Source organism: Metopolophium dirhodum, chromosome 7, assembly GCF_019925205.1.
Source record: "Metopolophium dirhodum isolate CAU chromosome 7, ASM1992520v1, whole genome shotgun sequence".
Lineage (NCBI taxonomy): Eukaryota > Metazoa > Arthropoda > Insecta > Hemiptera > Aphididae > Metopolophium > Metopolophium dirhodum.
The window spans coordinates 20,565,783-20,589,184 of NC_083566.1; the positions used below are offsets into that span (position 1 = coordinate 20,565,783).

At 27.8% G+C, this 23,402-nt stretch overlaps 3 protein-coding genes across 7 annotated transcripts; 1 reads left to right on the top strand and 2 right to left on the bottom strand.

The window, feature by feature from the left end:
* Positions 1–490: 490 nt before the first annotated feature.
* LOC132948838 (V-type proton ATPase subunit H) lies at positions 491–5,003 on the bottom strand. The gene is made up of 11 exons (XM_061019496.1): positions 4,936–5,003; positions 4,766–4,853; positions 4,586–4,667; positions 4,329–4,512; positions 4,007–4,225; positions 3,384–3,589; positions 3,230–3,314; positions 2,992–3,170; positions 2,687–2,914; positions 2,485–2,598; positions 491–908 (listed from the first exon to the last, which is right to left on the bottom strand). The coding sequence occupies exons 2-11, from the start codon at positions 4,821–4,823 to the stop codon at positions 830–832; spliced, it is 1,434 nt and encodes a 477-aa protein (XP_060875479.1). The 5' UTR covers positions 4,824–4,853; positions 4,936–5,003; the 3' UTR covers positions 491–829.
* Positions 5,004–6,422: 1,419 nt separating this feature from the next.
* LOC132948841 (TAR DNA-binding protein 43-like) lies at positions 6,423–13,903 on the bottom strand. 2 transcript variants are annotated; one of them, XM_061019501.1, is made up of 7 exons: positions 13,161–13,903; positions 11,639–11,811; positions 10,554–10,691; positions 9,850–10,490; positions 7,644–7,748; positions 7,473–7,540; positions 6,433–6,785 (listed from the first exon to the last, which is right to left on the bottom strand). In XM_061019501.1, exons 1-4 carry the CDS (start codon positions 13,396–13,398, stop codon positions 9,861–9,863), a joined length of 1,179 nt encoding a protein of 392 aa, XP_060875484.1. In that variant the 5' UTR covers positions 13,399–13,903; the 3' UTR covers positions 6,433–6,785; positions 7,473–7,540; positions 7,644–7,748; positions 9,850–9,860. The 2 variants fall into 2 exon arrangements, with proteins under 2 accessions (XP_060875483.1, XP_060875484.1); XM_061019500.1 differs by having other exon boundaries at positions 6,423–6,785; positions 7,644–10,490; positions 13,161–13,902.
* A 2,913-nt stretch (positions 13,904–16,816) lies between these two features.
* On the top strand, positions 16,817–22,726 carry LOC132949082 (probable peroxisomal acyl-coenzyme A oxidase 1). Of its 4 annotated transcripts, none has more exons than XM_061019855.1 (14): positions 16,817–16,967; positions 17,583–17,730; positions 17,803–17,971; positions 18,028–18,196; positions 18,262–18,385; positions 18,448–18,567; positions 18,647–18,771; positions 19,848–20,011; positions 20,073–20,235; positions 20,346–20,536; positions 20,825–20,974; positions 21,036–21,141; positions 21,850–21,996; positions 22,072–22,726. In XM_061019855.1, exons 2-14 carry the CDS (start codon positions 17,610–17,612, stop codon positions 22,330–22,332), a joined length of 2,010 nt encoding a protein of 669 aa, XP_060875838.1. In that variant the 5' UTR covers positions 16,817–16,967; positions 17,583–17,609; the 3' UTR covers positions 22,333–22,726. The 4 variants fall into 4 exon arrangements, with proteins under 4 accessions (XP_060875838.1, XP_060875840.1, XP_060875839.1 ...); XM_061019857.1 differs by lacking the exon at positions 16,817–16,967 and adding an exon at positions 17,310–17,447; XM_061019856.1 differs by lacking the exon at positions 16,817–16,967 and adding an exon at positions 17,319–17,508.
* Positions 22,727–23,402: the final 676 nt, after the last annotated feature.

Here is a 23,402-nt window from a genome sequence, read left to right on the forward strand (position 1 = left end):
CTCGAAATCATAATAAAAAATAATATATTATTTATTTGTGTTATAGTATATGAGATTTCATCCTGAAGCTCACATTGGCTATATAGGGCATTCAATAGGGATATCCAGTTGTTACCAGCTGTATACTGTGAAAGTATTGTAATATAACCATTAACTATATATGATATTTAATTATTGAACATTGCAAATATATTATAATTTAACAGTAATTATTAAAAATAATTTAGATGACCTTAACAGCCAATAACTATTATTGATTAAACTGGTGATTACAGATATAATAATTATTATTATGTACTATAACACTTTTTAATACACTTACATCAGTATTATCACAATTTATTGTTGTAATGTTAATATTATGTTGATGATCTATATGTTTATCCATAATAAAGATTGATCATATTTAAATAAATAAATACTGTAAACATAATACGTACATCGTATAGTACAATGATAAAATGTAAAACTAAAAGGAAATGAACAAAAATATTATTAATAAATTCACTTTTTGAATTATATTGGAATGATCAAATTAATAACATTGCTTAGGTATATATCTATGATTAACAACTACATTAATTTAATGGTATAATTAAAATATGGAAAAAAAAAACAATAAATCACAAAATACCGCATTGAAACAATGATAATACATAGATAATAAAATTAGAAGAAGAAATATATATATTAACTTTAATAAGAAGTTATCATATATTAATCTTTTCAACCTAGTGTTGTATTTATGAGGAATCTACAAAATGAAAACTTTAACATCTGTACATTATTATTTGGATTTTTTTTTGTGTATATTTATGAATAAATTATTTTAAGCTTTTCCTGTAAGAGCAGTGGTTCTGTCTGTACTGGTACCCTGTTCTTTCTCCAACTGACGACCAAGATACTCCCTAAAAAAATTAAAAATCAAATCAATAATATATTAATTTAAATCAATTTAAAAAAGTTGTATTTTTATTTTTAACTAATATTTCATTATAAAATCAATCTCGTTTAATCAAATAAATATTAGTATAAATTGTAATCAAACAAAAAAAATTTGAATTTTCATAATAATTTAGTACATAAAACTATGTACAAGAAAAATGGTCAGTATATAATATATCATTAAAGATAATATTAATATATTTAATATTTAATATGCAATTTATGAATTTGTCAACATTTAAATTTATATAATTAAATATACAAACTAAACTAGTTCACACTTCAAGCATACACTGTCAATGTTGGATTTTGGTAATTACATTTTTTAACTATTTATTTATTTATATACATATAAAAACCTAACAAATTTTTTTAGCGTCACAACAAGTATACTCAAATAATAATATGATGTACAAATTCAAATATCATAAAAATTTTAATGTGAAAATGCAGTAAATGTTTTTAAGTTTTATAAAAGGTTAATTCACTCTGATACTAAAATTAAAATTACAAACTTGGTTATACTGGTAGCAAATTTGCTATGTTGCACGTAGGTCAGAAAGAGAAAACAAAATATAGTGTGCTAACATTATCTTAACACATTACCTACCATGGGTTCCCCTTGAGTTAAATGACTCTATTTTCAATGTATTGCATTTTGAATAAATAAATTTTTTTTTATTATTATTTTTAATCCGTTTAAGGCCACAAATATATTATTTGATGAAAAATGTTCTCTTATACACTATCATAAAAAAAATATTAATTGTCAGTCCAATGGCACGAAAAATTCCATTGACAAATAAATGTGTTTTTGACAGACAACTCACGGTCATATGGCCTATAGATATAAGATAATGACAAGATGCAATCACCCACGTCTACAAAATTCACTCATACCCTGATACTGTGTGGACGCCAGCAGTCAACATGTTTAATGTATAATTATAAATAGGGCTCGAATTTTAAAGGATATACTTCTATAGACATCTAGTTAGTATACATAAAATCTTTTCATATCATTGTTATTCCAAATAAACAAATTTATTTTTGCTTTTTTTCGGCTATTTTTATGTAAATGCTTTTTTTGATTTTTTGCAATTATTCCATCTGTGGCATTTTAATATGTTATAGTTTATTATACAATAGTTATAAAAAAAATGTAATTTAATTAATAAGAAATGTAAAACCCAGTATATGGACTAAATGGTTATTGAGTTATTATTGTTTTTGTTGCAAATCTAGCAAAATACAAGGTAGTACATTCTTTTTTTTTTAAATTTTAACTAACTTTTCAATTTTTTACTTAGTTTAAGTTAATTAGTCATACTTTTTTTTTTGCTTTCTTCAAACAATTATATCCTCTTTTTTGTTATTAATTGTGCTTTAAAATCTGAGCCCTAATTATGAATAATTTTTTCAAGGACCTAAGTTAGTAGATACTTGGAATTAATTATAATTATAACTTATAAGGTATCATCAAGTAATCAACGAGGAAAAATAAAATATTAATCAACAATTTATCATTTAAAATCTTACCAATTGTGCACCATAAGTTTTTGTACAGCTAATAGTGCTTCATAACGCACATTTGCATCGTCGTGTGATAACAGTTGCATAACAAGTTGTTTTCCTCCTAGCTGTTCAATAATGCTGTAAAATATTAAAGAAGATTCGGTAATATGAAATAAATAAATTTGTTATAATAAAAGTTAAATATTATATGATATTTTATACTCACTGTTTACCACGTGGATAATGTCTTACATATTCACCAACATCAAAACTAGCAACACTTAAAACGAGTGGGTCTCTACTTGTTTCCAACAAATGCACTAAGATACGTAGAAGTTCATAATTTCTTTCATTTAAACGAGATGCGTTTTCTCGCCAAAATTGTGCTGATCTATGCACAGGGCTCCATTCTAATCGGCCAGATTTTACTTCAGTTGCATACTCATCAAAGGAACTGTAAAATAAAAATGTTTTAAACAAAATAAGTGAATTGCATTAAATTATATAAAATTAAGATTCTGATGATGATACCTAAGATCTTGCACAGATGCTTGTAGACGTTCATTTAAAAATTGTATATCTTCAACAATATCTTCATCATCAAATTTCCTTTGTTCAAAAATACTAAGTTGTTTTAAAACTTTGCTCTGGACCATTGCAATACAATGTTCTTTGGAAGTAGTGTTATCTTCTGGTTTCTCAATTAAATTCTAAATTTTGATTAATTAGAAATTTTTTTTTTAAATTAATTTAATAAATTAAAATTTACCCGGAATACTGCAAGAATAATTCGTGTAACTTTTTCTTTAACAGAATCACTAAGAATATCTGCCAAAATTGGAATAACATTAAATCTGTACAAAAGAAAACACAGGTTAGTCAATAATTATTGAATTTAGATTTTTTTTTTATTGAAATCTAACTTGTTCATTCGTTCAGCCAAGCGTGGATTAAATGTCATGACCCACACACAGAATATCAATTGATATTGAATTTGGAAATTGACACGCCCTGATAATATACTCAAAAGAGTAGATATACCATCAACAGAAATGAATGCAGTTCTGTATTCATCACGACGAAGTAACATTTGCAAGCAGCGAGCAACCGACTGCATGTATTCATTGTTCTAAAATCATTAATCAATAATTTGAAATTAAAATACCATATTAAGAAATAATTATGTCTCATTTATCATTATAATGAAATACATAGAATAAAAGTAAATTGATTCTAAATATTTTTGGTGTAAGTCTAGTTTAGTTACGGGTGAGATCTGTGACCTATACAATATACATATACCTGTATAGAAATACATATTGATTCAATAGTTCTATTTGGCAACCTTTGTATCGAAAATATTGTAACTAAATTTGTCATAAATATATTAATTTAGATGTTTATCTATACTATAAAACAATTTAATTTGAAAATATCTCAAACAACGTCCCAACCTTGTTGAAATACTTTAGTTAAAAAAGTATAATAGCACACATAAGTATACTAACTAGATTAATTGTTTCATATTTGTTTTAAGTTGACTTACAGCAGATAGCAGTTGCTCTTTAATCCAATTTAAGTAAAATTGAAGATCAGTTTGATTGATAAGATCAGTTGAATAACATGCAAACTTCGCTATAATTCGAGCAGACATGTTATTTATGAACCCATCTGCAGCATTCAACAGGTTCAAAAAATTACCACACACTGGTTCGTTTTTCTTAAGAGCATATTCATGAAAGATTTCCACACGTGATCGGTCTTCCTGTGAGATTAAATGTTTGAAAAAAAAATTAGTTTAACCATATTGTTGATTACATTCGACCAATGATTTGGTCAGAGCACAGAATAAGAAAGAAACAACTCACGGTCAACAGATCATCAATCAAAACAAGTACATATTGTATTGTCGATTCCTTAGAGATATGTTCCAATAGACTGAAGAAGGCCTTTGCAGACTGTTGACGATTGTCATTTAAAAATTGGCCTTTGGTATCGGTCACATCGTAGGCACTGATGAAATCAAACACGTCTTGTGATATCATTTGAGACCTGCAACCGAGTTAAGTTTAGGCTAATAGGCATACACACACACATTGGGTGATATCAAATAAAATAACTTTACTGTAAATAAGAAGACCAATTGGGGTTCAGGTTCCTTATTTCAGCCGCCTGTTGCTGCAGAACGCTGGTGGCGGCAAACATATCTGCGAACATAAACAAGTCCCAAAAAATTGTTTAAACGAGTCTTCGTGATGAATATTGTCCGGAGGTACACGCCCTTTTATTCCGGACATTCGCTTACCGATATTTTCTTCCGGAAACGCTGGCAGAATTTCTTTCATATTCGCTGTTTTTGTCATTCCACAGTTTCTGATGACCCGGAGGAGAATCTAGAATCGGTAGGTTTGGTGAGAGAAATTGGGAAAAATATGTTAATCTTTATTAATGTGGATTCAGAAAATAACTACAAACCTTCTAATGATGATGATCGTTGTTTATCTATGAAGAGTAAGGACTAAAGACCTATATTATTATTATTATCCACTGTTAATGGAAGACAGTGTGACCAATACAATGCGAAAGTAATACTGTGCGACAGCTGTTCTTGAGTCTATAATCTATATCATAGAACAATATTGAATATAGAGTAATACATATTGTATAACTTAGGTTATAGGTATTAGGACGTCTATCCATGACAATTATAATATATCATAATAAATTATAATTTGTCATAGGTCTATCATGGACTATGGAGTAATTAGTAATATTACTATATGTCTATATATATCTTTATGTAAGACAACTAAGAATTAAGATATCTTGAAAATCTTCACTGCACTTCTCCTAACCAATGTGAATCTAACAAGATCCTAAACAACGAAATCCGCCATTCGGTTTCGGAGATTTATCTCACTAAATGAAAATGATTTTTTGTGGGCCTGTTCACACAGAAATTTTCCTGGATTCAAATTGTTATACCGCTTGGGTGTAATATCAGTTAATAAATTTCTAAAAATTGAAAATCAAGAAAGTTTATATGCCGATCCATGACTTGGCAAGCGTTTTTATAAGCATTTAAAATCCAAATCTTGACAAAATACGTAAAAATCACGAAAATGTGTAAATTATTTTGAGTTGGAAATTCATAAAAATTTCCTTTACATAGATTTTGGAAAAATGTCGTTTTCCAGCGCTTCCATCGGCATTGAAAATTATCCTTTTCACCGGAACAGTTTGAGGATGAAGCGTTGGAAAATTCTTTTTCCATTCAGCGAACAGAAAATGCACTGTCCAAATCAGACATTATCGTATGCGTGTCATATACATTTTATCTAATATTATATCATTATATCAATTAATACTAGTTGCAAGCTGGGTAACTCCCGAGACCCGAGATATGAAACAGTTGGGCGAATCTAGATAGGCCATAAGTACCGAGAACAGCAAGAATAGTTCATTACGGATCCGTAATATCAATTAATTTTCTGAAATAGTGAAATAGCCCGTCGCCCACTCCGTATACTATTACGCCCATGCAATGAACCATATATACGGTTACACAACTTGGATTTAAGTACCACTACTATCGATAATAAATTCTATATTATTCACATACTAGTATAATACTACCTACATACATAGTAGTATTATAAAACTAGTTTATATGCCTGTGAAGTGTGATTATACATTGCTCACATTGCTTCACCGGTTTCTCTCGGATGGAAATTTTGGTAATTGGTAAATGGTAAAATGATAAACACTATTACGTATAATTTGGTTACCAACATTATAAAGATTTTTAAATACTTGAATAATTATGTTTTTAAAATAGTAAAACATTGCACATGGAAAATTGTTGAATAAATATTTATAAAGGTAGTTAATCACTAGTTCAGTAAGTCACTGAATTATATTATAATTATTTATTTATTGTTAATAAGTTATTTATTCCAACAGATCCATATTCCGTCTATTGCAAACATGATAGTTACAGTGATATTTAATTTTTTAGTAGAATGGATTGAAGAACAGTAGAAAATTCAAATAATAGAAGTCAAACAAATATTTAACTTATTATATATTATGAATTATAATGTCTCTCACAAAACAAAAACAAAAAATAACTTGTACAGTTCAATACAGTTACAAGGCCTTCCAAACCTTTTTTTTTCATTCTAGCAATGCATCGTTCCTGTATCATACAATTATTCTCTCAGTTTTGTCCATAATCCACAAAAGAATATCTGCTTGCTAGTGCCTTGAACTTATCCCTCGCTCGGGACGATTTGTTGTTGTTGCTCTTTGAATAATCTTACATCCTGTAAAAGAAGTTTAAAATAATATGTACTTCTGCTTCTTATTTGAGCGCTTATGGTTGATAGTATCTGATCTTTTCCTAGCCTGGATTAAGAGGGAGTTTGTCCCATAAAGATTATATATATGTAAAAAGCCCATAACTGCCAGCCAAAGATTATATTGAAATAATTTATGCTTTTTAATTTTTTACAGTGAAAAATATTACATTTTAAGAAACTGTCAAACTATTTTATTTGTGTTTATTAAGTTATGTGTATGCCGTATTAAAATGTTCAAACAAGCATAAGAGTAGTATTGCATTTTATTTTCATTGACTTGGTCCACAATTCTGTATTGGCCCTTAGAGTTCTTAATTCAGACCTGATCTCCTCTAGTCTCAAATTCACACTATCATTAAGACTATCTATGATACTCGTGGTTAAGGCTTAAAACTATAGGTGTTGATCGTTTTCAATAAACCTATAAATCTAAACACTAATGTAATAATTCCATAATTATTAGTAAGCTCCATGTTATTTACTAGTCAAAAGATTACGCACTTAGGCCTGACATTTATTTTATCATTGGAAGCCTATTTGGATTTTAGTTTGTTTAAATATTGTAGTTATCAAAATTTAGCAAAAATATAAAATGATATACATCAGTGTTCTTAAATCATAAAATAAATAACCATTAAAAAAAGTACTAACCTTTCATAAAATGTTATTAGCAAGGATTTTTGGTTACAATAACTATTCTTTCAATTCAAAGGCATTTCCTAGAAAAAATAAAAACCGTGAGTACTTATTTAAACTTTAACTAACAGATTGTTAACAGTAAATCTGTTTTAAAATGTGAAACTGCATAAAATTTAAATTTACTTGTTGGATTCTACTTCTTCGAGGCATTTTTCAGTTTTTATTGAATAACCATTTGTTTGATAAAATTTGGCTGTCAGATACATTTGGTAAATTTCACACGTAATGCTGAAATGAATTAATAACATTAACTATACTAACTAATAAACAAAACATGATTTATACAATTTTAAATTATAATAATAATAATACTTGTATAAAAATGGTTTTGCATTGGATAAATAAAAAAATACCTATTTGTAAACCAAACAGAACAAATCATAATTAATTTACATGTAAGCTGATCAATATGTCCAATATATTTCAATGCTCAACTATATAAACAGGATAAAAATAAAAAATACATGCTGGTAAAATAAACAAAACAAAAATTATACATAATCGAGAATCTGAGTTAACACACATGAAAACATACATACTTACAAAACATTGAAGATGTTCCGTTTGCTGAATACATTCACGGACACAGATTGACAGCTATTCGACAATATTATAGACCGAATTTCATTTCAATTTTATATTTTCAGCAACAAATAATTATCACATTACTCCACTTTGACATCGTAAGACATATTTAACTCAATGTTTAAAGTTTAAACCGAGCACTCCATACAGGCAGATAATTTTGCATACATTTAAAAAAGGTTAAAATGAAACAACTTATTCATTGCCGGCAGACAAAATAGTCTATGACAATAATGATAACAATCACAATTAAATTATCGTTCATTCAGTCAGACTCGAAATAATTATATATACAAGGAGGATTATGGCAATCATGCTAAATAACATACTTCATACCCAATGAACACGTTTTTTTTTTAAATTAACAATTATCACTGTAATTGAGATATACTAAAAACATGAATGAAATAAAATACTCTGACTCAAACTGTATATTATTGATTTTCAATTGTGTATTAGATTTTATTAGAATAATAACTGTTATAATGTAATTTTATTCAAATGAAAGATAAAAACCATCATATTTATAATTTTGTTTTAAATAAATTAAACATAAGTCAAATATTAGTAGTATAACTAATTGACCAAATAACCAACCAGAATCAATATTTTGGAAGTTGATTATATTTTATGCATACATGTTATTATAGAAAACATTGATACAGTCAACTATTGGGAAAGACAAACAAATAAATATATATATACATTATACATATATTATGACATTGTATTTTAAGACTTCATTTTATTTTCAAATAGGTTTGGTTAAAATATTTTTACGACTGTATAATATAATATAATATAATATAGTATAATATAATATAACATAATTTTATTGAAAACTAATAGCAAATTTAGATATAAGAAAATAACAAATATTTTTCAATTGTCAGAAAACGTAGAAGTACATGACACTTGAATATTAAAAAAAAATTAGCTGGTAGTACAATTAATAATTATGTAAGGTAAAATAACTGTATTGTGGATATTGAAAGCCATAATACCATCCATATTTTCATTGCGTTACAAAAAGAATCCAGTCTATACAGTAGACATACAGACACATAATAAAACTTCTATTGAAAGTATAACTATTTTTTTTTTCTGTATATAATATTGTATTACCATGTGTTCAGGCACAAAGTAAAACACAATTATTAAATGTTTTAATGAGATAGTATAATTTCCAATCAAATAATGTCATACAAATACGTTCATACCATTTGTAAGTTCATTCGTACCACCAAGGGATAATTAATAATTTAAATATGCATTCTATTAATATTAAGATAATCCTTAAATTAACAATTATATAGTAGTAACAATAAATAGATTTATAAACAAAGAATACACAAGTACCTATAAGTATATATTTAATACATACTCTGATGCATAAAAAAATGGTTTTTACATATACCTATTCATATGCGTGTAATGTGAATCTACTTTTTAAATTTTGATTAATAAGTTAATTTGTCCAGTAAATAAGGTTTTTTTTTTTTTTTTTGCTATGCCACATTCTGTATCAAAACAAGTTGTATTTTAATAAAATTAATCATTATTCTAATAACATTTCAACTGGAACAAAATTGTAACTACAAAACATAAGCCATTTAATTTTTTTTATTTGTAATAATCATGTATGTACAATGTACATATTGAATACGTTAGAAAAACTGGTATGGTTTAAGGATAGTAAATAAATTGTTATTGATATTATTCATTTAACTTTGTATTATATTACCATTATCTTTTTTAGCGATTGCCTGATGAATTGTAATCATTATTAGAACGTTTCCTGTTATTATAGTTATTTCGTTGAGAGTTGAGACCATGTTGAGACCATTGATTGTTTCCACTAGGAGGCGGTGGTGGTGGCATCATACGACCATTAGCTAGACTCCATCCAGCAGCTTGCGTTAATGCAGCAGCAACAATAGCTGGGCTCAAAGGCAACATTGGGTTATAGCTGTCTTGACCATTAATCCCCAACGACTGTAGATTAGGCATGTCTACACTCCCCCGATTATCATGTTGTGAGTGATACCAATTTCGATAATTGTCATTATGGCGATTATTAGAACGCTCCCAGGGTTCACTAGGTGGGGGAGTTTGATGACGATTTTTGGGAGCTTGTGGTTTTGGGGCGGCTTCGGAAACACGCACCGAAACATCTTTAACGATATGATCTTCTCCACATAAACTAGCAGCTACCTCAGGATCAAGGAAAGTTACAAATGCAAATCCGCGGAATGGATTTTTGGGTACAAACACATTGATGACTTCTCCAAATTTGCTGAAATACTCACGAATGTCATCAGCTGTTAAATCTTCTGTCACACGACCCACAAATACTTTTCCAGAAAGCTCTGAACCATTACCTTCCTAAATTATATAAATACTTAAATAAATATTCAAAGTTTGTATAATCTACTAAGTTTATCTCACCTTAGACTTTGGAACCTTAACTTCACAATTACGACCATCAATCTTGTGACGCTGAGAAAGAACTCTTACTTGTGATTCTAAGTTAGTATATCTTAAAAATCCATATCCTCTAGATTGTCCATTTTTATCCCTTTTTATCTATAGAATAATAATAATAATAATAATAGATAAATATTATTAGCTATAATGATATATGTGTAAGACACTATTCAATAATAATCTTCTTTCCTTTCGCCCATCACTTTCAACTTTTATACTACTCTTAATGAATTAATTTCTTCTTATATCCTTCCTAGTCATTCTACACATCTACTTTAGCATTCTTATATCTGCTACGCTCACTTTATATTCTGTTTTATTGTCCACTGACCAACATTCCAATTCATACATGTTGTAGTCATGATTGGCATACCCCATGGGCATGATTGTAGCCTGACAACTGCTGTATACAATTTACCATTTAATCTCAACATCATCATCTTGTTATACAAAATACTTCTCTCTACTTCATCCATCCACACAAAATCCTCAAAACCTTTTATTTTATTCAACATATTTAGGATATACACTGTAACCTATTCACTTCATACACTGCATTATTTCCCATCTTCATCACAAGCATTGCCCCATAAACTTTTCAAATACTTAAATCCTTCAAAATCAAACACAATTATCTCGGTTTTAATTCTACTTATCTTTAGGCTTTAGCCCCTTGCTTCCAATTCCATCATAAGCCTTAACCAGTGTTTATTTCAGACCTTCTATCTCGGGGAGTATTGTACATTTTCAAGGTGGTATCCTATGATGAAGGAAAGTAAAAATATATTTTTGGGATGGTATAATTTTTTTCCAGAGGGGGAGGGGGGTAATTCTCCTCCAGTCACTCCCCTGAAATAAACACTGGCCTTAACCATATCTGTAAATACCATAAACAAATGTATATTCTTCTCTCTATTTATAATATTATTCAATAATTGTGTAATTTTAAAATTCAAAAATAAAATATTTCTCTTCTCCCCTCCAGATAGTTATGCACAAGATAAATTATGTTCATGTATGCATTTTTTAGATCATTTAATTATTACCTGTAACATAAGTAGTTCTCCAAATTGACCAAAGTATTCTTTTAATTTTTGTTCATCATAAGTGTATGGTATATTTAAGACAACTAAGTCTGAACATTTCAATTTTGTCTCTAATCTCTTGGTTTTAGCAGTTGGATTTTCTACACTATCATCAATCTTTCGCTTATTTTCAACTAAAATAGTAAAATTATAGGTAAATATAAAATTTTAAATTTATAAAGGTATACTTACATTATTATAGTACATATACTTAAAATAATAATCACATATTTATTTATTTATGTAGGTTTTAAATAAATAATACAAATTATTTATATTAGATAAATGTATTATCCTAAACGACCTAAAGCAATGGTGTAAGTATTTGCTGTAGGTGAAGCAGATAATTTTTAAGTAAATAGATCTACCTATCAAAAAAAAATTATTAATCAAATATTTTCCATCACTAAGAACATAAATTTTCTATTATCTAGTGTTGGGCAATGATATCAATAATTATTAAACATTAACTTTTTTTTTCAATATTAATACTCAAGTATAATTTTTGAAAGTAGTAATTAATTAAGAGGACGTCACACCCGCATGTGCTGTCTCATCTAACAAATGTATAACATAACAAAAAATGTTTTGCGCTGGACAACTTTTATCTTTCTGTGTTTGTAGTAGTGGCTCCAAAATGTCTGAACATAGAATATTATCTATGCAACAGCGTGCCTATATTTTAGATAACATAAATACAATTAAAGTTATTTGCTTCTAAACATTTTGTTTTTTTGTTTTTTCATTTGCTTTTAAAAAAGGATTGGATAGTGCTATTAAAATAAAATATAATTGCACAGATAAAGTTTTTCTTTATGTGTTTTGAAAATTTGGTAGTTCTACTACAAAGATGGTGCGAGAAAAATTTTCCCGCGCAAAACAGTTTTAGCTATGTTATACATTTGTAAGACGAAGACGACACGTGCGGATGTGACGTCTTCTTAAGTGTATAAACCAAAATATAAAAATGATGTGTGTTTTGAGAAAAACTCAGATGAGATTAAAGAACATTTTTTTGTTTAATTGTTAAATTTTGCATTCAACTTTAATGAAAATAAATAACAATAATATTAATATTAATGGCATATTTTAAATACTGCATTCATAGTATGTATATATTAAGTAATATAAAAATATTTAATACATTTTCTAAAAGAAATAATAGATTTTTAGACTTAAATGTTCAAGATATTAAATAATTAATATTTTATAATAAATTTCAATAAAATTGTCTACAGCTCTGCGATTTATAGTATATTATAATATGTAGTACATACATGTATGCAAGCATCCCTAAGATACATTTGCTTCTTAGGGAATGCCCATAATCGTTATAAGTAGTTAGGATAATTTGACTTAATTAATATGTACCTACCTACATGCTCAGTTAAGTAGATTATTAATATAAAGGTTGACAAGATATTTGATGAAATAAAAAAAATTTAAAAACATTGTTGTACATTTTGTAATACTATGAAATTACCTTTAGGGAAAACACAGTAGTAAGGTGTCTTTCCCCATTCGTTGTCAGGCACATGGAATCGGAAGTCAGCCAACCGAACGCCTCTGACAACATTGTTTTCAGTGCGAAACTTAAGACCACTAGCCCCTGGAAACTGGGCCGTTAACGTAGACAGCAGTAATGTACCATTGTCCTCAAGTGGCAGTTCGACCGCTTCACCATATTCTTCGTCAGACACCAAGACATACTTGACAGACATGTCGTCGAAATCCCGACGATCCTAAGGGGAATTTCAAACGGACTACCGTTCTCTCGTTTACAAAAAATTTAATTTCTGACGCACTATGTAGTGATATCCGAGTTTAATGGATGGGTTATGAATGATGTTATTGTATTTTTATCAATCGATTTAATTGATTGTTGTGACAACGAAAGTCGGATATTTACTATGGATTTAAACACAAAATGTACGACAGCGACACAAGTCAATAATTTTTACCCACGAGTTTGATCGTTTGATGCAGATGCGACAATAAAATTTGAAAGCACGGACGCACGGTCGCTGACAATTATTGATAATTAATATACTGGTGTCCGGAACTGGGTAGTTTCGAGATCATACGAAAATACGACATAGTCTAAAATAGTAATATTTATAATTCAATATTTCACAGAAAACTCTAAAAAGATTAAATGTTTAATGTTCTATTATCTAAAAGTTTTTTTTTTGTGAAAGGTTCCGAACTTATTTTTATGGTTAATGGTTACTGGACACTGGTAAAACATTAAACCATAGAACAGCTGTTGTAATATGAGATATACGCGCCAAGTAATGAACAAATCAACTATATAGTACCAGATGTTATAATTTTTAACCGCGCTTTTAAAATATATTTATTAGTGATTAATGATTAAGTGATATTATATTCTATATTGTAATATATTTATATTTATAATATAATAATATATCAGGCACCGCTCTAAGAGGGGAGGCACTTTAGCCATGCCCCCCAGGCTTTCCATAACTTTTAATTTTTAATACATATTTAATTTTGCCTGAAAAACCTTAATATTTTATTAATATGAGGTGTATATCATACTATTCATACTATAGAAACGTATCATTGTACTCTGAAATATAATATATTCAGGCGCGGATCCAGAGGGGGTGCTAGGGTGCTATGGCACTCGCCCCTTGCCGCCTTTGGCATGTTGCTTCCTGGAAAACAAGTGTTCTACACAACATGTGTATTATTCAGTAGGCTGGGGACATTTCTAAACAAAATTGGTATAGAAACGCAAACGCTAAGCAATATACTGAGGAAAAGGAATAGATTCACTTTAATTACCCACTAATTTTTTTTTTTAAACATACGTATTTTAACGAATTAAGAACGATGGTGAAAAAAAGAATTTGCGGGAATCGTCATTTTGGAAGTATTTTTTTTCTTAGTTAATCACTACATGGGAATTGGGAGCCGTACTGTATACACATTGCTTGGCCCCCATGTAGCATCGTTTATTTAATAAGATGTATATACGTCTTTGTTTTGTGTATAGAAAATAGTAATTTATTCGATGACAACAAGTCCCTAGATCAGGGGCGTATTAGGGGGAGGATTAGGGGGATGGATCCCGCCAAAACTTTTTTTTTACCGTTAACATTTTGATCAAAGTATTGATAATGACCATTCATGTTTGCTAAAAACGTATATCCCTCCCCCCCCCCCCCCCCAAACCAAATTCCTAATTACGCCACTGCCCTAGATTATTGTTTACTGAATTATAAAAATATAAGTATATGACATAAATAATAACTAAAATTGTAATTTTTTGAATAGATATTAAAATACACAGTTTTGTTAAAATTAAATTTTTTAATTACTATGAAAAATATTACTCCTTTATAGTTTTAATATTTTTAAATTGTTATAGGTACAACCATTATTGATTATAAATAGTATATTATAATAGTTGTAGTATAATATTAGTATAATAGAATTATATAGTAGTAATAATAACATACAATAGTATTTATAATAAATATTCAATGGTTATTAATTAATATCAATATTCTAACTTACGAGGAACCTCGTCAGAGCCATATTTACCATTAGTCATTAGACAACTGCCTATGAACTCCGTTATTAGTGGGCCTTGAATTTGTATGAACCCTTTTTTTTTAGAATACAACTTCCATCTCGTATAGAATAAATATAAGCAACAATTAATATTAAAAAAAAAAATAAAATAATTAATCCTTATATCAGCGTAAAATGTAACTTTAGTTAACCAGTGTAAGCAGAATCCACATAATCACCAAGCATTTCAGCATTTGTATGAAATTAAAATTCATCAAACATTTCCAAACATACAAACTATTATTTAAGGATATTTTTATCAATTCCATGTAGGAACGTGTGCTTCCAATCAAGCACGAATTAAGATATAGATATATCCATGGTTTAAATATTTAAGCCATGGGTATATCTTAATTCATGGTACTAAGTACCAATCGTAGTAGTGAAAGGTCATTTTCTATACTAAATTTAACTGAAGAGTGAAGAGGATTAAAACAAGATTAAAATCAACACTAACTCAAGAAATACTTGATAACTTAGGTTTACTATTGATAGAAAACGATGTTCTTTAAACTTTAATGACATAATAAATTAATTTTCTTTCAAAAAAAGCAAGAAAAGTATTTATATTATTATCAAATAACTTATTAATAATACTAAAATACAAATCTATTGTTTTTACAATCATTAATATAAAAAAAAAATTGAATTTTTACTATAGGTATGTATGTATATATGAATTAATAGGTATAAGAAATCTGTAGGGATAAAAAATGTATAACTTTGTAAATTTGTTTGTGATAATTAAGAAGTAAATTGTAATTATTCATTTGTTTTAAATACAACTCATGTGTGTGAGGGGCTAGATACGCTACTATTGTGTTGACAAGAGGCCGCATTTTTTTATTTTTCCTAAGGCTTCAAAATGCCCAAATCAGGCTCACACTACAAAATTTAAAAATTTTAAATGTTATTCTATAAATAGCTAAACAATTACTAAAAATATTTTCAAATTAAAAACCATAATTATTTACCTAAGTAATAGTGAAATGTTTCAAGTTTACCGGAATATTAAATGATTGGTCAGAGGTACCGTAAGAACGGGATACTTTACATCTGTACTATATACATCTATACTATTACTATAGTGTAGGTTTAAACTTATCTATTTATTATTTATTATTACGTATTATAGATGGCCAGATCAAAAACTCGATGTCCTATCAGATTTGTTCTTCAAGCTGCTGCTCGAGAAAGGTAGTTATAACAATATAACCTTGTGCCCGAGTCCATGACTAAACAGGTGGCTAAGTGCTGCGCACGATTTAAGATATAGGTAATATAGGTAATATTCTAATATTGTAATAATATGATGATGGGTTCTGTATTTATCTATTCTGTGGTTCTGTGGTTATGTGGTGCTGCAAGACCATAGAGTAATATTACTCTATGTGCAAGACGGAAACGGAAGTGACGATGAATGATGATGATGATAATTGATAATAATATTTTTAGGGTTGTTGATTGTTGTTACTTATTTGTTATCTGTTGATTGCTCAGATAACAGATTTGTACTTTGTAGTTTGTTGTTCTTTGATCTTTTTTTTTAGCGCTAAGTTCTGATAATGATAAACTTATTAATGATTTACAATACGTCATATTATTCATTATAAATACTAGTGTAGTAGTGTCTAGTAAAAGTATTCACTATTTATAAACAATGGGAATATTATAAATTATTTACAAAGTAATTATTTTTATAGGCGTAAATAGATACTATAAATAAATATTTTGTTAATGCCTACTGCGTACAATAATTTAATATTTATGAGATCGACTATAGACTGTTAATGTGACCCACTGGAAACCGACCACTTCCAATTTTTATTTACGTAAACTTGTTTGCGCAATAATTGGTGTAGTATTATGACGAAAAAAAATCTAGTAATAGTAATAGAAGTATAGTCATCCTCTCTTTTCTCAACTTCGTCACTGCACTCAACCATCATCGTCATCATCATCATTACATCATCATCACCGTTATCATCATTTCGACGCGTTTTAATAATATTGTCGAGCACTCTTAGGACCGGTATTTCGCAGTGTTTGCATAAACATATTATTTTCTATTTCTCCCTCTTTATTGAACATTCTCTCAACAATTTCATCGTGTCGTCATAACATTCATCGTATCGAGTTTCTTTAAGTTTTTTACACACATTTTACTGTATGAAATCAAAAGTTCCATTTTTTAAAGCACTTAATTTGAATTTGTAAAATTTAAAACTGTATACATTTTCTGTTTAAAATAGTAAAAATAAGTCCATTTATTTTAGAACAATTATTTTGTTTTTATTCATAGGTAACGATCACGGATTTTTGAATTAAAATGAATCCTAAAGTCAATGAGGATCTGCGGAAAGAACGCCTAAAGTGTACATTTAACACAGAGGAACTTACACATTTTTTGGATGGAGATGCTAATAAAACACTTAGTAGAAGAAAACTTGGTTTGTGGTTAATTAATTGTTAAATACATTAAATTAACATATTAATATTCTCATTTAAAAAAAAATTCATAGAATCCTTTTTTCTGTCCGATCTGAATTTGAAAGATAAAATTCCTATGGAATACCTAAGTCACAAAGAACGTTATGAAGAAGCTGTGCGTAAAAGTTGTATTTTATTCAAAAAAGTCAATGAATGGCAACAAAGTGGTGATAGTGGTAGCAATTCGATGGAGGTTTATAAGTATGAAATAAATACATATATGTAATTATGGTTTATAATTATTGATGTTATTTCAGGTCACTTCTAGGTGGATCAGTGGGTAGTGCAATAATTAAAGATGGTTCTCCTTTTGCAGTACATTATGTCATGTTTATACCAACAATTATGGGTCAGGGCACCTTGGAGCAACAAGGAGAATGGGTTGGTCGAGCTTTTAGCAATCAGATTATAGGCACTTATGCTCAGGTATTTTGCTATTAAGGTTCTTAGCTTTTCTAGTTTAAAAAAAAATATTTCAATATTTTATATAGACTGAACTCGGTCATGGAACATTTATTCGAGGCTTAGAAACAATTTGTACTTATGATCCAGCTACAGAAGAATTTGTTTTGAATAGTCCTACATTAACATCGTATAAATGGTGGCCCGGTGGACGTAAGTTATTAAAATTTAATTTACCTAATTAACAGTAACCTTAAACAGTTTTAAATTTTTAGTTGGACATACCTGTAACTATGCAGTTGTAATAGCTCAACTTTACACCCAAGGAAAATGTCATGGAATCCACCCATTTATAGTTCAACTCAGAGACGAGGAAACATGGAACCCTATGCCTGGTAATAATATAATAATTAATTAAAAATTATTTAAATTATGATTTAAATAATTACACTTTTTTTATTACTGTGGTATCAGGCATAAAAATTGGTGAAATTGGTGGCAAATTAGGTATGAACTCAACTAATAATGGATATTTAGCATTCGATAATGTGAGAATACCCAGAATGAATATGTTGATGAAAAATGCCCAAGTTTTGAAGGTATATATTAATATTATATTATAGTTGGATTCATAGACCCATTAATATGTATAATGAACCAATGTACTTAAATATTTTGTAACTGAGAACTCAGAAGTAATTCATAAGTCATAACTAAGTTGTAACTATATATGCATTTAAAAAGTGTCAAATATGATGCCAATATGCAAGGAAAAAGTGGCTAAATATGCAATTATATGCCATATGCTATACATTATTGAATGTGGTTTTTTTAAAAAAAAAACACACTTTTACTTCAAGGAAAGTAGGTTCTAGATATTTTATCAGAAATAAAAAATATTTATATAACTAAAATTGTATTACTTCAAAAATCAAAATACAATATTTTATAATCTTCATTTTTTCATATTACTGATTGCTTAAAATACAATGCCTAAAACTCTCAGAGAACTTAAAAAATAGACAATCAAAATAAAAATAAACTAAAATCATCTGTAAATATTATACTTATAAAAAAAAAGTTGTAAAATTGAGTTACTGCCTTATTTGTTGAGCATGTCGAAGTAATAACATATAGTAAGCCGGAACGCGGGTGTATGTGATTTATTGTTGTTAATACCTTAACTATACGTGCTACGATCTCATGTAGTATTGCAAACATCACAATATAACAATATTCTTCCAGGAAACACTGTCAACGATTATTTTTTTTCCTTTAAAATTACTAAAATGTATTTATCTTAAATTAAAATAGCTAATTTACTAAAGACCCATTAAATATGCATGTTATATACATTTATGAACAAATATGCAATAATCCTCTAAATATGCAATGTAAAATGTTGTGTTTAAATTCCATGTAATATGAACCGTGGACATTTTAAAACCCCCTAGACGTTCATACACTTAGGAAAAATATGCAAATGCATATGATTCCGGGCTCTAGTCATAACTAAAGTAGTAAAAATAAAAATAAATATTTGATGAGGGAAAAATATTTTTCAATATTATTATGTACCCATAATATATTTAAATGGTGTTAAAAAATTCTTAATTTTAAATTGCTATTAAAATAATTTATTTATTTATTTGTTAACTCGTTTATTTTTTTTAAGGATGGTACTTATAAAAAGTCAGTGAACGATAAACTAACTTACGGTACCATGATTTTTGTACGTGTAGTTATTGTTAGAGATTTAGTATCAAATTATATATCAAAAGCTGCAATAATTGCAACTAGATATAGCTGTGTCAGAAGGCAATCAGAACTCAAACCAGGGTAAATATTAATTATTTAACATTAAAGCTAATTAATAATTCAATTTTAATCTATTTTTTAGTGCTGGTGAACCCCAAATTTTAGATTACCAAACACAACAGTATAAAATTTTCCCAGCTATTGCCATTAGCTTAGCATACAAATTTGCTGCATCATGGCTTTGGGATGTGTACAATGATGTTACTTCACAATTAGAACAAGGAGATTTAGAACGATTACCTGAGGTGAAATTAATTTAAATGCCATTGTATTAATCCTAACTAGTAATTCAAAATCCACCTCTTTCTAAAATACTTTTTACATGTTAAATAAAACATTAATTTTATATATTTAGTTACATGCAATGGCTTGCTGTTTAAAAGCTGTTAGTACAGCTGATGCTGCTGTTGCAGTAACAACATGCCGTTTAGCTTGCGGAGGTCATGGATATATGAATTGTAGTAATTTCCCAAATATGTACGCAATGGCATCTGCTGCTGAAACATATGAAGGAGAAAACACAGTGCTACTTTTACAAACAGCTAGGTAATGCTTTTAAGGTGTTATTAAAGAAATTTGAATAAATGTACTCTATTAAATAGTAATATAAAGAATTAGTAATTTAAAACAAATTACATTTTACACGATTCTTTGGCATAGAATTTAATGAAACTCAATCACTATAATATGTACTTAATTTTAATTAAGATTGTATTTTAAAAAGTTTACTTACTAGGTTATTAAAAAAACTATATTTCATATCTTTATAGCACAAACAGAATCGTTTAACAACTAATAGTTGTTATTCGGTATTAACTAATTTCAATTTTGAAGGTATTTGATGAAAGCCTGTCAAGATGCAAAATCTGGACTAAAATTAACTGAAACTGTATTGTATTTAAGTAATTTCAAAAGCTTAAGACGTAGGAACTGGATCACAGATTTGGATTGTATTGGCAACGCATTCTTACAAGTTGCTGGAAGGTAAATTTTATTTTTAAATTAATCTAAATCTAATATTCTAATATCATTAACCTGTTTTTAGTAAAATTGAGAATTGTTACTTTGCTATTAATCAACTAATCAATTCTGGGATGTCTCAAGAAGATGCTTGGAATGAAACCACTATAAAATTATCGAAAGCAACAGAAGTAATTTTTATTTGTTCCAATTTAACTATAGATATATGTCTACTAATACCCGTATGCATAGTGAAGTATGTGTCACATAAAACATGTTAAACTATGCCTTTTGTGATACATAAATTGACTATGCATATGGATATTAGGAAATCAAATTTTTTTACTGATAATATATTTTAATGAGAAATGTTAAAAAATATATTAAAGTAGATCTGGAACTGTTAGAGTTAATTGTTATAGTCATTTTAATTATGAAGTTTACTGATTATATTTTATCTTTAACATATGCATAGCTGTTGGGTATTTTTAGAAATGTTTGATAATTGTTTGTAAAGTAATTAAAAAAAATTTAATGTTGGTTCAGTGTAATTTATCTGACACTTAATAAATTGATTTATAATTTTGAATAGATATATTGTCGGTCAGTTTTAATTCAAAATTTGGTACAAAAATTGATAATTCATATTTCATACTAATCTTTTACGAAATTTAATTATAATTTAAGTTTAATTTGTAAACTGTAAATAGTTATTTATTTCTATAGATATTATAGTATGTGCTAGATATGTACTATTGTACTGTAGACTGTAGTAATACAATAATAATACAATTGATTAAAAAAAAGGGAGTGACTGGTAAATCAGATTTTTGGAAACTTAAAACATTAATTCATTTACGGTTCTACCAAAACATTTCTTTAATTGTTGTTTGTTTTAGGCACATTGTAGAGCATTTGTAATACAGAGTTTTATTACAACAGTTAAAACAGTACATTTGTCTTCAGAATTAATGAAAGTACTAACAGAGCTATGTAAATTAGTATGTGCTCACTGGATGCTTAATCAGATGGGTGATTTTCTTCAAGTAAATCTCATTTAATTTATTAAGTTTTGTGTTTTGTAATATTGTTCTGATTTGTGTAATAAAATTATTTTTTAGTATTCAAATCTAAAACCAAGTGATGTTCCTTCCATACAGTCTCTGTTAGAAGAATGTTTGAAACAAATTAGACCCAATGCAGTTGGTTTGGTCGATAGTTTTGATGTTCGAGATGAAATACTGGGATCGGCTTTAGGAGTTTACGATGGAAATGTCTACGAGCGTCTAATAGAAGACGCAAATAAAAGTCCATTAAATCAAGAGCCTGTCAACGAATCTTTTCATAAGTATTTAAAACCTTATTTAAAATCAAATTTATAAGCATAAATATCAAAATTCATCATAGTACTCATTTACCTAAGAAAATTCAAAATTTGTGACAAATCAAACATTTTAATGCAATACTAATATTGTTATCTAGATTCTGTTATTACGATGTTGTTATGTAGTAAAGGTTAATTGTGTAAGTGGGTGGCTATAGTTTAGGTGAATTTTTAAATGATTAAATTAAATGAGTTTTATTTTATTATTTTTATATTATTACTATTATGTATTATATATATATGTATATTTATAAATTATAATTATATTATGGTGAATATTGTATACAACTGAATCGAAATGTAAATGGATTTGCCAAATTATCCTTTATTGTTTATTAGTTTTTTTTATACTTTATACATTTTTTTGAAAATAAATTAAATCGATTGCAATATTTTACATATTATTTATGAGTTTATGACCTACATCTTTAAAATAAAAATGTATAAATACATGTTTTATGATATTAAAATATCATCAATCAATAATAATTAGTTCTTAAATAATATTTTAATCTAATATGAGCAAAAATTGCAAACAAAATGAGATGAATTATTAACCTATTTTATGGAATTAAGACCACCAAATAGAATAAAAAACATTAGGTAATTTAAGTGCTGTAGAGTCTCCCTTACAGTAAAACATTTTCAAACTAAATATAGAATATATGACCAGGAAAGAAGAAAATTACTAATATTGGTTACCTAGCCGAAATACTCAACCTTGAACCCAAGAATGTCTCTCAGCTCATCCTATTCCTATTGTAAACTCACCTAATCCTGTTGAGCATATTACATCAACACCTGACATAACTATTATTATTTACTATTACGTTATGTAATATTTAATATTTAAATTGATTGTTTTTCATTATTTTTGATACTTTAAAAATGTCAGTTTGTTACTATCATCACAGATTAGATTACATTTAAGCTATTCTGTGTTACTATAATAATGTATACATATTTTGATTTACAAACTAACTTACTAACTAGGTCAAATGTAACAAAATAATTGTTTGCATGCTTAAAAATATTTTATATTTTTCGAAAATACTGATTGATTAGAAC

Excerpts from the sequence above, each read along its gene's own strand:
- LOC132948838 (XM_061019496.1), bottom strand. The coding sequence starts at position 4,823 with ATGACAAAAACAGCGAATATGAAAGAAATTCTGCCAGCGTTTCCGGAA. Across the intron at positions 4,668-4,765 it reads GTTTCCGGAAGAAAATATCG|ATATGTTTGCCGCCACCAGC; the intron begins GTAAGCGAATGT and ends TTATGTTCGCAG. Across the intron at positions 3,315-3,383 it reads TTGGCTGAACGAATGAACAA|ATTTAATGTTATTCCAATTT; the intron begins GTTAGATTTCAA and ends TCTTTTGTACAG.
- LOC132948841 (XM_061019500.1), bottom strand. The coding sequence starts at position 13,398 with ATGTCTGTCAAGTATGTCTTGGTGTCTGACGAAGAATATGGTGAAGCG. Across the intron at positions 11,812-13,160 it reads CTACTGTGTTTTCCCTAAAG|TTGAAAATAAGCGAAAGATT; the intron begins GTAATTTCATAG and ends TTACTATTTTAG. Across the intron at positions 10,491-10,553 it reads TTAAGGTTCCAAAGTCTAAG|GAAGGTAATGGTTCAGAGCT; the intron begins GTGAGATAAACT and ends TATATAATTTAG.
- LOC132949082 (XM_061019855.1), top strand. The coding sequence starts at position 17,610 with ATGAATCCTAAAGTCAATGAGGATCTGCGGAAAGAACGCCTAAAGTGT. Across the intron at positions 17,731-17,802 it reads ACTTAGTAGAAGAAAACTTG|AATCCTTTTTTCTGTCCGAT; the intron begins GTTTGTGGTTAA and ends AAAAATTCATAG. Across the intron at positions 18,568-18,646 it reads AACATGGAACCCTATGCCTG|GCATAAAAATTGGTGAAATT; the intron begins GTAATAATATAA and ends CTGTGGTATCAG.